The 11,646-nt window shown below is 44.4% G+C and overlaps 1 protein-coding gene across 1 annotated transcript in view; it reads right to left on the bottom strand.

Annotated features, from left to right (window-relative positions):
• WASF2 (WASP family member 2) overlaps nucleotides 1-11,646 on the bottom strand; it is a 59,111-nt gene that overhangs the window by 7,980 nt on the left and 39,485 nt on the right. The window contains exons 4-8 of the mRNA XM_045298918.1: nucleotides 7,791-7,925; nucleotides 7,127-7,280; nucleotides 5,025-5,142; nucleotides 3,887-4,014; nucleotides 1,635-1,793 (exon numbers count right to left, since the gene is read on the bottom strand). Of these exons, the coding sequence (XP_045154853.1) occupies nucleotides 1,635-1,793; nucleotides 3,887-4,014; nucleotides 5,025-5,142; nucleotides 7,127-7,280; nucleotides 7,791-7,925 (694 nt within the window). The remainder of the gene's footprint in view (nucleotides 1-1,634; nucleotides 1,794-3,886; nucleotides 4,015-5,024; nucleotides 5,143-7,126; nucleotides 7,281-7,790; nucleotides 7,926-11,646) is intronic.

The following is an 11,646-nucleotide window of genomic DNA, read 5'->3' as shown; positions in this document are numbered from 1 at the left end:
AATGATTTTTAAAAAAAGGAAAACAAAGAGTGGCGATACCGGGAGGGAAGGGGGGTAGAAAGGGGGAATCAATCACAAGGATCTACATATAACCTCCTCTCTGGGGGATGGGCAACAGAAGGGTGGGTGAAGGGAGACAATGCCGGGCAGTGTAAGATAAGATAAAATAATAATTTATAAATTATTAAGGGTTCATGAGGGAGGGAGGAGAAGGGAAAAAGGAAAATGTGGAGCTAATTCCAGGTACCCAAGCAGAAAGCGAATTTTGAGAATGACAAGGGCAACAAATGTATAAGTGTTCTCTACAAAATTGATTTATGTATGGATTGTGATAAGAGTTGTAGGAGCCCCAATAAAATGATTTTTTTTTTAAAGGAAAAGAAAAGATCAAAATGGATGTCAAAAAACTCTGGAACTTGACTCTTAAGGCAAATGTAAGAAATGATGAAATGAATGAGCTGAGCAGATAATTTCAAAGGACAGTTCGAGAAGACAAAGTTAGTTACGTTTGATAGTTAGCTAGTCGATAAGATGTGGAGTTAGAAAATTAAAAAAAACATGTTCAGCATATCTTACACTAAAGAACGCAAGAAAAATTGAAGCCTTGAGTTTTGATACTGAATGATTCTATGGGCAAAATATTGAATGATGCAGAAAGCATCAAAAGAAGATGGAAAGAATAGAGTCCCTGAACCAAAACGAATCAGTCGACATTCAACCATTTCAAGAGGTAGGATATGAAAAAGACCCAATGGTACTGAAGGAAGAAGTTCAAGCTGCACTGAAGGTATTAACAAGGCTCCAGGAATTGATAAAATACTCACTGATGTGTTTCAAACAAATCTATGGAAGCACTTACTCATCTATACCAGGAAATTTGGAAGACAGATAATTACCCAATTGACAAGAAGAGATCCATATTTGTACCCAATCCAAAGAAAGGTGGCCCAACAGAATGTCAAATTATAGTACAATACTATTGCTATCACATGCAACTAAAATTTTGCTGAAGATCATTCAACAACAGTTGCAGCAGTACCTTGACAAGGAGCTGCCAGCAAGTCAAGCCTGATTCTAAAATGGAAGTGGAGCAATGGCTATCATCGCTGATGTCAGGTGGATCTTGGCTCAAAGTGGATGATACCAGAAAGATGTTTACTTGTATTATTTTATTAACTCTGCAAAAGCATTCAGTTAAAAAAAAAAAGCATTCAGTTGTGTGGACCTTAACAAACTAAGGATGGTCTTGAGATGAGCAGGATTCCCAGAACATTACATTGTGCTCATGTGAAACCTGTACATGGATTAAGAAGCGGTTGTGTGAATAGACAAGGAGATACGTAGGGTTTAAAATCAAGAAAAGTGTGTGTCAGGGTTGTATTCTCTCAACATATTTAATATGTATGCTGAGCAAAAAAATGTGAGAAGCGGGATATATGAAAAGAATGTGGCATCAGGATCAGAGTAAAGCTTACATAAGGCTTACAGAGTAAGGCTGATATAAATGATTTCTATTTTTTAAACAAACTTGCCTTAATTTATTTTGTCAGTCCTAGCCTAGATTTCAAATTCTTATTTTGTTCTTGAGAATGTTTAAGCCACCTAGAGTGGGGAGAGGAGGTACTACTGTTTACCTGAACTCTGCTGGTGGCGGAGGCAAGTTGTCCTCAGAGAAGGAGGGAGACGGGGGAGAAGCGGAGTCTGACTGTGGTGGTGGTGGTGGGTAGCTGCCTGCATCCACGTTTTCAACAGAGCCAATGCTGCCGTTCTGGTACACCAGGCTGGCGGGGTATCTGACAAGAAATCCAATGTGAAGACGCATGAAAAGAGCCCACGTTGTACACTTTTTTACTTTTTAAGATACCACAGAAAAGCCTTTGATACAAAAGCTACTAGGAAGAAAACAGGAAAACAAAACAAAACACTCAATGTATACATTTTCTGCTATCCTGAACGGTATTTGTTTTAAATGGTCTACGGTTCGACAGCTGTTTCGGCTGGATTGTTATAGTGATGGGATTCAATCCAGATGATCAACACCAGGCTGTTTCTTTCTCAAGGCTGGTTCTTTTAAACACAGAAGTTCTTTAAAATTCTCTCTACAGAATGTTCTGTGCAGCCTACACCTAAATCTCAGAGTCTGTCTTGTGGCAAAGAGCAAAGCCAAGCCGCACAGGCTAGTGAGCGGCAAACATGTGACTGGTGCTCAGCCAGGTTTAGAGGTCGGCAAGCCATTGGAGCGCTCAAAGGCCAAGGAGGCATTTGATTACAAAACCATGAGGAGAGCAAATAAATGCAGGCTGCCGGGTGGTAGTTAGACCTGGGTACTCTGCCAGGCCTCACGTCACAATGAGCTGCTGATTAAAGCAGAGTGCTTGGGCCTGTCTCCTGGAAACCTCTCCCTCCGAGCACTGGGCCTTGGGTGAATTTGCACTGGGTGAACAGCTAACTTCCAAACAAGCACAAATACACAAAGCGTCAGCTAGCAAAGTTTGGCCCACTCTGCTTCACCTCAACCTTCTTTCTGAAGGACTAGTCTAAAAGAGGCTCCAGGGAGAAGAGTTGGAAGAAACTAAGTGAATCAAATGATGCTCCAATGCAGGAAAATCCCCACCGCTTGACGCCCTGTAAGCTTAGGGCATTTCTCTAAAAGTGCACCACCAGTATGTCCGAGTGCGACCAGCCCCAAGCCTCCAGCCTCCTGAACAGGAGAACGGGGGATGACGCCCTCATCTTTCCCACCCTACTCCTCTAGAAAATGAACACACAATAGTTGGCACCCTGGACGAAGTAATTGAGCCTATGACAAATGCCCGTCTGAGCATGACGGGGGCCAGGAACAAAACGGCCCTTGTCCTGGCAGGTGAAGAAGGCAGGGGACTCTGTCCCCGCAGATCGATTTCCTGGGGAGAGAAAGCTTCCTTTTCTCTTCTCACCACCTTCATCACTCGTTTTTCCCTTCCTCACTCTTTAAAACAAATATCTGAATCCAAGAAGAACAAGTGTCAGACGTGTCAAGATTTTTCAGTCAAGGTTTTCTTGGAAGAGCTATCCCTAAAAGCAGGAACAACTCAAATGTCCTTTTGTCATTCCTAGACCCCAGCATGGACTGGCAGGGTTCTCTGCCAGCCTGGATGCAATGCATTTCAGGGGAAAACCAGGGCAACATTCACGCCAAGCAGTTGTGGTGACTTGGCTTTGAATGTCACATGGGTTGGACACCAGGATAAGCATCAAACCCAAGTTTTAAGATACCCCCACCCCCACCGTGCCGCCCTTAAACTGTTGGTGTAATTTGGTATTGGGAAATGGGGTCAGACTGACATCTACTCTTTCTCCACACAGATATATAGCCTCAATACTGCTGAGAGCCCTTTCCCACACTCTCTGAGGTCCTCATTCAGTCCCTTGGCGAGCCTCTCTGCCGAGACTGACAAAGGCTGACTGAAAAGTTGCTTTGGTGATGTGCACCCATGCCCTGTCAGGTTCCACTCCCCCACCCCCCACTAGCCTGGGTCTTAAGCATGGCTTTCAATCAATGCTCTCGAGGCAAAGGGTACCCAGACCACTTTTCTTCTAGTTTTTCCTCTGAGGCCCTCAGACATGCAGATATCTGGCAGAATAATTATGGGCACGAGAAGCCATGGACTGTCTTTTCAAGACCATTTCAGTCACCTCATTTAAACTGCTGAGTATCTTGATTTATTTAGCAGTTTTTAATCACCAGACGGATGTACTTTAAAAGTAGCTGATTAATAGTAGTATTGATTTAAGCCACAGTCACACTGGAGGGGGTGTGAAAGTCTTCATGACAGGCTGTCAGACCTGCCCCCACACCACCAGCCCCTTTAAGGACTGGGAGCAAGAGTACAAAAGCATCACTTACCCAGGCCCCAGCTTTTCTTTGGACTCCACAAATTCTTGTCCCATCTTCATCTTCTCCCACTCTTCTTTACGTGTCTTGATTTTACGTGGGTTCACGTTCCCTCGATTTGGATTATCTTTCTTCTCTTTCTGTAAGGAAAAGGTACAGAAATGCCTTTATAAACCCTTCCCAAGGTTTCTCATGAAAATCCTACCCATCTTCACAGACATACACCCAGGAGATGATTTTGCCTAGACGACACATTTCAACAACCGCCGGGCATGGAGAGAGACCGCAGATATCACTGACTGCCAGCCTGTGAGCAACATTTGCTGAGTCTCACGCTCGACACTGCTAGCTACAGGGAAGTCCTACCATATTAGGTAGCACATTCACGATTTTGAGCAGCTCAGATTTTTAGGAACGTAGTAAACAGCGAGCTGTTATTTGCTCTGCCACAAAGTTCAGTCAAGAAAGATGAGAAGCAACAACAGCTACAGATATCTGTGGCTGATATAAGGAAATAGTTAATTTTTAAAAAAAAAGAAAACAACAATGAATTTTTCAGCATATGCAGCTGCACTAGCCCCTGGCGCTCTCTTGGGCCTCCCGGCAGCCATGCTAATGGGCTTACGAGGTTGTGCTGGTAGGTCACATACATGCACACACCACTGGAGGTCTGAAGGGAGAGGCACATCTCCAGAAACTTGGCATCTCCCCCCACCACACCCACCCAGGAGCAAAACTGTAAGCCGCCCACTCCCAACCCAACATTGTCGAGCCTCCCACCGATCTCTGAAGAATGAGCAGCAGAACTGGTGGGGAAGGACCCGGTCTAGCTCAAGTGTCCAGCAGAGCCAGGTGCAAATTGCAAGAGAAATACATGGTGACTAGAAAAGTCAATTTCTAAACCTCCGCCTGAATATACTCAATTGTTAATGGTGCTAGGGGGGTGGGGCAGGGGCGGGGGGGAGAACAAACATATTTTTGTGTGATTTATACTTTCATCTTGGGGTGGACATGATTTTTTCAAGAGTTTCACCTGGTATCCAGGCAAGCAGCCACTCGGAAGGATTACTTCACATGAGACTGGCTTCCTTTTTATTCCCCTCCACAATCGTGCCTACTGATGTGCAGAACAGACGCCCCTTCCCCTCACCCTGTGCTTTCTCTTCTCTTTCATGATATCCTTGGTGTCCTGCACCATCTTCTCCCTCCAAAGATCAAAGAAGTACGAAGGATCTGTGTAGAATTTGAGTGCCTCTTTCCCATCATCCCTGGGATAGAAATGAAGACAAGTAGCTGTCAGCAGACAGATGAGCTCCCAATCAAATCCAATATTCCAAACACTTACCAGAAAGCAGTTTTACACTGAGGAAAAAGAAGTCATTCTAATCGATGGCATGTTTCCTCTCGCAGTGCAGCATTCCAATGGCCCTGCACAGCACTCCTTAGCTTACCTGGCTTTTCAAGAACCTTGGCTTTTACTTTCCTTACTGGTAGAGGAATGGGGACTTTGCATGGTCAGGGCAAGATCATGCTTTGGCAGCAGGGATCCTGATTATTTCTAATGATCTGCATGGTCACAAGCACCTCCCTGAGGACATCCTGACATCGGAGGTTTCTGGCACTGATTCCCCTTTCCCCTACTAATTCCCTGGAACTCTCTAGGCAGCAGCAATAGCTTTCCACCCACCGAAAACCTGTCCACATGTGTTCAGGTTCCTAGTTGTGCATACAAGTACACAGATGTACACATGAACATGTATGTGTGCACAGCTATTATTTCCTGCCAAACATAGCTCACTAAAGCTTTCTACCTTCTTGTTCTTTGCCAGACTAGGTCAGCATCTAGTCACCACCCCCCAACCACAAGGGGGCCCCAGTGAGAACAGACGGCCAACTATCTAAAGACCACAGGCTTTGACCACATCCAGTGGCTGCAGCAGCAGTACAATACTGAGTGTTAACATCAGGGTTATCTGTGCCAGACTCGAATGATCCAGGTTGGAATCCTGCACTTGGGATGCTAACCCACACTCACTTTCTAGAAAGTGTGTGCTTAGCAGTGGACATTTGTTTCAACTCACTCTAAATGGAAAGATTCAGACAAGAGCAGCTAGAAATTTGGGGAGCAAAAAGTTGATGCTAATGGAGGACTGACTCAGAGGAGGATGAGACCGGCTGCACAACTTAAACATCATCAAGGTGACTACACTGTACCCGTAGCAACCGTTGAATTGGTACAAGTTTTGCTGAATATATTCTCGACCGTAACAACAAAAGGCTCAGAAAGGCAATTAGTTCTATTCCCTGGACTCCAATCCCATCACAACATACAAAAATAATTTTCAAGTCAAACACTTTTACATTCCATTCTTAGAGTTACCACTGTATGTTTCTGTTAAGCCAAGTCCAGATAGCTGAGAGGAGACACTAATTTTGATAGGAAAATACTTTTAACAGAAAGTGATATATTTTCTCATCACCCTACCACACAAACCTTTTACCAGACTCTTTCCAGCACTATCAGGTTTTTGGTCTCCTTTCCTCCAGGTCCCCAGCCCAACAGCCCAACCCAGGCTGACTTGACTGACTTGTTTGTTTGTTTGCTTTTTGCAGCATGACAACACTAACTTGGTCACCAGACTAGAGGGGCTTCAGAGTGTTTATAAGGCTACCTTCCCTTCCAAGTCCAGCCTCGGCACCGTGGCTCCTTTCAGAAGGGAATGGTGAAAGTGTACAAAACAAGGCGGATGGTACTCATTGGGGAAAATGCCAATTAAGCTTTGGAAGGAACCCGCAGGACCCAGGGCAGGCAGTCCACAAGGCTGGCCCCACTAATACACTCAAACATCTGGTAACCTAGTGTTTTCCAAGCAAATGGGAGCCTTGCTAGAATGTTGCTCTTGGGATCCATGTATAGGATCGCCTTGTAACAAAGGCCTTTTGGTGCTACAGTAACTAAATTCCTTGGATGGAGTCCAAGATGGACCTGGATTGTAACAAACTCTGTGGCATACAATGCTTTAGCAAACTTTCAAGAGATATTCATTATTAACTTCAGAAACCAAGTCAGTGAAAACTGTTTATACGGTGTACTTCCTTCAGCCTCTGCTGCCACAAACAACTTGGGCGTAGTTAGTGAGCAGTTTGGTACAATCCTCTGATGTAAACATGTTGGAGGTTTAAAAGAAATACAGCACTTTTACATATAAGAGGGGTGGGGGTCCAGGGGGCGGTCGCTAAGCCAGTTGATACCTGTAAGGGGAAAGGTTGTTGAGCGGTGGAGGAGTATCACAGGTGTTATATGTTTCAAAGACAGGAACTGGGAGAGAGTTTCTGTCAAAAAGTTTCTGATCTTGAACGGTCGAGCTTCTGAAGGCCTTGCGGGTGTTGATTCCTTGCAGTGACACTAAGAGAAGATGGCAGGCGTCAGAAAATGGACGACAGGCTATTTGAGCAAACCCTGAGTCACACCAGTCCGAGAGGCCTCGGCTGCTGCATTTCTTGGCTGCAGCCAGGTTCCCCGCCCCCTCTGGGGAAGCCCAACGCTGTCAGCAGCCCAGCCATTTCAATACGGAACAAAATGAAGCAACACAAAGGTGTACTATGTGGCCAGATCTAGCAGGCCTCTCCTGAGGAGGAAAGAGTCCTCCAAGCACTTTTATGGTAGCAAAATATGATTTGGGGAGGGAAAATCAGAGGAAGAGGGAATTGGGGGAACGGGAGAAAAGGAGCGTCTGGGGTGGGGCAGAGCTAAAAACAACACAAAACTTTTTTCACACCAGCCAGGCATATGTCGCTTCAAAGCAGAACGCCACAGGTCTCTGTGATTTCTCCTCTTACTTTTTATAAATTAGGAGAAAAAAATTTCAAGAGTCTGCTCAGCAGAGCCTGCAAATGCTGAGCTCAGCTTCCTTACCTTCTTCTTCCTTAGGATCCAGCTGAGTGACTTTAACTTGTAGGCGGTCGACCCGCTCAGCAAGGGAGCTTACCCGAGAGGCAAAGGTATTTGCCTGAATAAAGAGCTCTCCAAAAATGTCCTCTGCATATTTACCTGGAAAGAGTACAGAAACCAAGTCACTAGTGCATATATGGTCAAAACACTGGCTACTAAGGATTGTACTCCTCAAGCCCCAACCTCACACACCCTCCAAGACAGTATGGGTTGTATACAGGTACATACCTATCTTACAGAGCGTGGTCAATTTACACCTTTCTATAACTAACAGAGCCTTGTTTGCAAACACTAAACAGTCATGAAACTCAAAGCTGGCTACATATGTCTAAAGGTGTTAATACAAACAATGAATCCTGGAAGAGTGGACAGTGGGTTGACATGCTTGCCTCCCCCTTTGCTGCTCTATAAAAGCGCCTTGTAAGATGCTTCTAGAAAACAGATTGGACATTAATAAAACCTTTGAGGCATCTACAATTAGCATGATTTCCTTAATGGAGACTCAAAAGTACATTGAACAATGATGAGTTGTGGTATCTTTGAGAGGCCTTGAACTTATCAACTGCCTACAGCAGAGACTTATACCTTCTTCTAAGGAGTGAAAAGGTGATTTTATGCTTTATAACCAACTACTTCCAATGTCTTTGCTCTAGGTCAGGATCTCAGGGAACAAATGAAAGGCAGAAACCTTCAAGCCCTCCTGGAAAAACTGCAGGCCGGTGCTCTCTTTCTACAATGTCATTTTTCCCCCCTCAAAGGAAAGAGTTCCTTACTTTCAACCCTGGAATGCATGAGACTTTGCTGCCAAAGAAACATAACAGCAATTTAATGCTACCTCCATATTGTCATTCCAAGCCACAGGCACATTCTTACTAGGAATGAAAAATGGTGCACATGAATAAATATACCATCTGAGCATCTTACGCGCAAGGTAAAGGTAGGCACAAGTGGCCATGCTCAACCAAGAGATCATTTCTTTGAAAAGGATTTAAACTAGGAGCTACTTCTTGGCTTCTACATTATAATTATGTTTAGTCCTTATTTGAGAAGAAGAAAAAAAAATGGCCTGAGAGGCTAAAACTGCCCCTTTGGGGGTGAACTGCGGCCCACTTTCCTGGTATGGTATTGCCTGGAGAGTAAAGATCAGAACAAACAAATGTAAACTCTGAATGGCTGGTAAATGTAGTCAGCAAGGAGTTTCTAATCAAGGAAACAGGCATTTATACCTGTGTATGCATTAGCAAGTCCATGCATACAGAATGGTTTTATGATCTGAACAAACTATGGGAACCTCCTGGGCTCCAAGGATCAAATCAGTGACTGAGCCCCGCTTCTCTATAGGTGAGGAGTCCTGTCTGCTACCTGTCCTTAAAGTTGCTACATTTAAGAGGTGTTAACAAACCCAGGGACAAGGGAACAACAAGCGATCCAAATTGGTGGGGAGGTGGGTGTGGGAGGCCTGGTAGGGCATGATCAAGGGGAATGCAACAAACAGGAAGTGCTGAAATCCTGGTGGGGACTGAGCATGATAGTGGGACAGGAGGAGAATCAAGGGAAATAGAGGAAAGAGCTGGGAGGAAAAGGGCATTTATAGAGGTCTAGATAAGGGCATGTACATATGCAAATATATTTATATGAGGATGAGGAAATAGATCTATGAGCCTATATTTATAGGTTTAGTATTAAGGTAGCAGAAGGACATTGGGCCTCCACTCAAGTACTCCCTCAACGCAAGAATACTTTCTTCTATTAAATTGGCATTCTATGATGCTCACCTTCCCCACACAACCGCTGAAGACAAAGCGGGTGAATAAGCAAATGTGGTGAAGAAAGCTGATGGTGCCCGGCTTTCAAAAATATAGCGTCTGGGGTCTTAAAGGCTTGAAGGTAATCAAGCGGCCATCAAGCTCAGAAGCAACAAAGCCCACATGGAAGTAGCACACCAGCCTACGCATCCACGAGGTGTCAAAGGGATCAGGTATAAGGCATCATCAGAACAAAAAACCTTACCATAGTGAATGATGGGGGGAGTGCAGAGTGGAGACCCAAAGCCCATTAGTAGGCCACTGGAGATCCCCTTGCAGAGGGGTCTCGGGGAGGAGATGAGCCAGTCAGGGTGCGATGTAACAATGATGAGAAATACAACTTTCCTCTAGTTCCTAAATGTTTCCTCCCCGCTCCCACTACCATGACTCGAATTTGACCTTGCAAGTCTGGCTAGACCAGAGGAGGTATACTGGTACAGATAGGAACTGAAAATCCAGGGAATCCAGGGTGGATGAGCCCTACAGGACCAGTGGTGTGAGTGGCGAAACAGGGAGGGTGGAGGGAGAGTGGGTAGGAAAGAGGGAACCGATTACAAGGGACTATATGTGACCTCCTCCCTGGGGGACGGACAACAGAAAAGGGGTGAGGGGAGACGTCGGACAGGGCAAGATATGACAAAATAACAATTTATAAAGTATCAAGGGCTCATGAGGGAGGGGGGAGCGGGGAGGGAGGGGAACAATGAGGACCTAATGCTGGGGTTTAAGTGGAGAGAAAATGTTTTGAGAATGAAGTACAAATGCGATTTACACAATTGATGAGTGTATGGATTGTGATAAGAGTTGTATGAGCCCCTAATAAAATGTTTAAAAAACAAAAACTATACTTTATCATGCTCAAACAGACAAACATGCAAAATTATGTGTGGGGAATAAACTAGGCTCAAAAATATCTGTTAACCATCCAGCCCTTCTGGAAGAAAAGAAAATCCCAAATCTTACTCTTAGGTCACCAAGTGAGCACCAGGACTTATATAGAAGGGGCAGTGATACTTAGGAGTGGTACTTAGTGTGGCACAGTGCTTTTCAAGATAAAATCCCTCAAGAACTCTGGCAACCATGAGAATCCTGTTTTATGGGGATATTGGCAGTAAATAGTATTTCGGACTCACTTAGAACCACACTGTGACACCTGGAAGGCTCCTATTCAGAAGCAGTTGACTTCTAATCAGAAAACCTGAATTTATTAAGTCTTGGCTCTTCCTATTTATACCTGTGTATGCATCAGCAAGTCACAATGTTTCTGCCTCAGTTTTCCTCATCTGTAAAACGGGGATACCATGCCTGTCTCATTAAGTTTTCATAAGGATTATATTGGCAAATTCTTCTACATGTCAGATGACCTAGGGGAGTATGGGTTAGCTATCTAAATAGCCCAAGGCTTAAGCTTAAAGGGAATTTTAAATGTCATTCCATTTCTTCAAGTGCTAGAAATTACTTCAACCTCTGCAAATGGAAGTGTGACACTTAAATAGGAAAAAACCAAAGTCCTTGTACAGAGTTCAATTTCATCCATTAGGATTGCGAAGGCAGACCCACTATCTATCAACAACACACATAAACAAATACCACATTTTGCAAGATTTTAAAAGCAATTAAACTTTTTTTCCCTCCTCGATAGAACTCTTCAAATGAAGTCTTATGTGGAAGTCAAGTAGGTAAAGCTCAGTTTTTGAAACTGTGAAGCTGTTTTTGTTGAAGTCTGAGTGGAGCCCCTCACCCCCAACCCCTCCTGCCTCGCCCCTCTACTGCACTCAAGTTATAAAACCCAACATCACAGCATGATTTCCTAATGGCCCACATGGGGCTTCCATTCTCCTAGGTGACCAGGATACCCATCAAAAATGCTGGCTGGCTGTACTTACGTTTCCTAAAATACAGTGACTTAATGTGTGAAATGCCAATCTCACTCCACGGAGAGAAAATAAGGATTCTGGATGTGCTATCACAAAGACAGCCGTGGCTGTGGAATGGTTAGGGTTCTGCTTTTCCAT

Source organism: Echinops telfairi, unplaced genomic scaffold (genome assembly GCF_000313985.2).
Source record: "Echinops telfairi isolate 266 unplaced genomic scaffold, ASM31398v2 ScPeMD7_7457;HRSCAF=8495, whole genome shotgun sequence".
Classification (NCBI taxonomy): domain Eukaryota; kingdom Metazoa; phylum Chordata; class Mammalia; order Afrosoricida; family Tenrecidae; genus Echinops; species Echinops telfairi.
The sequence above is the reverse complement of the archived record's forward strand: the minus strand, read 5'-3'. Positions and strand labels throughout refer to the sequence as shown.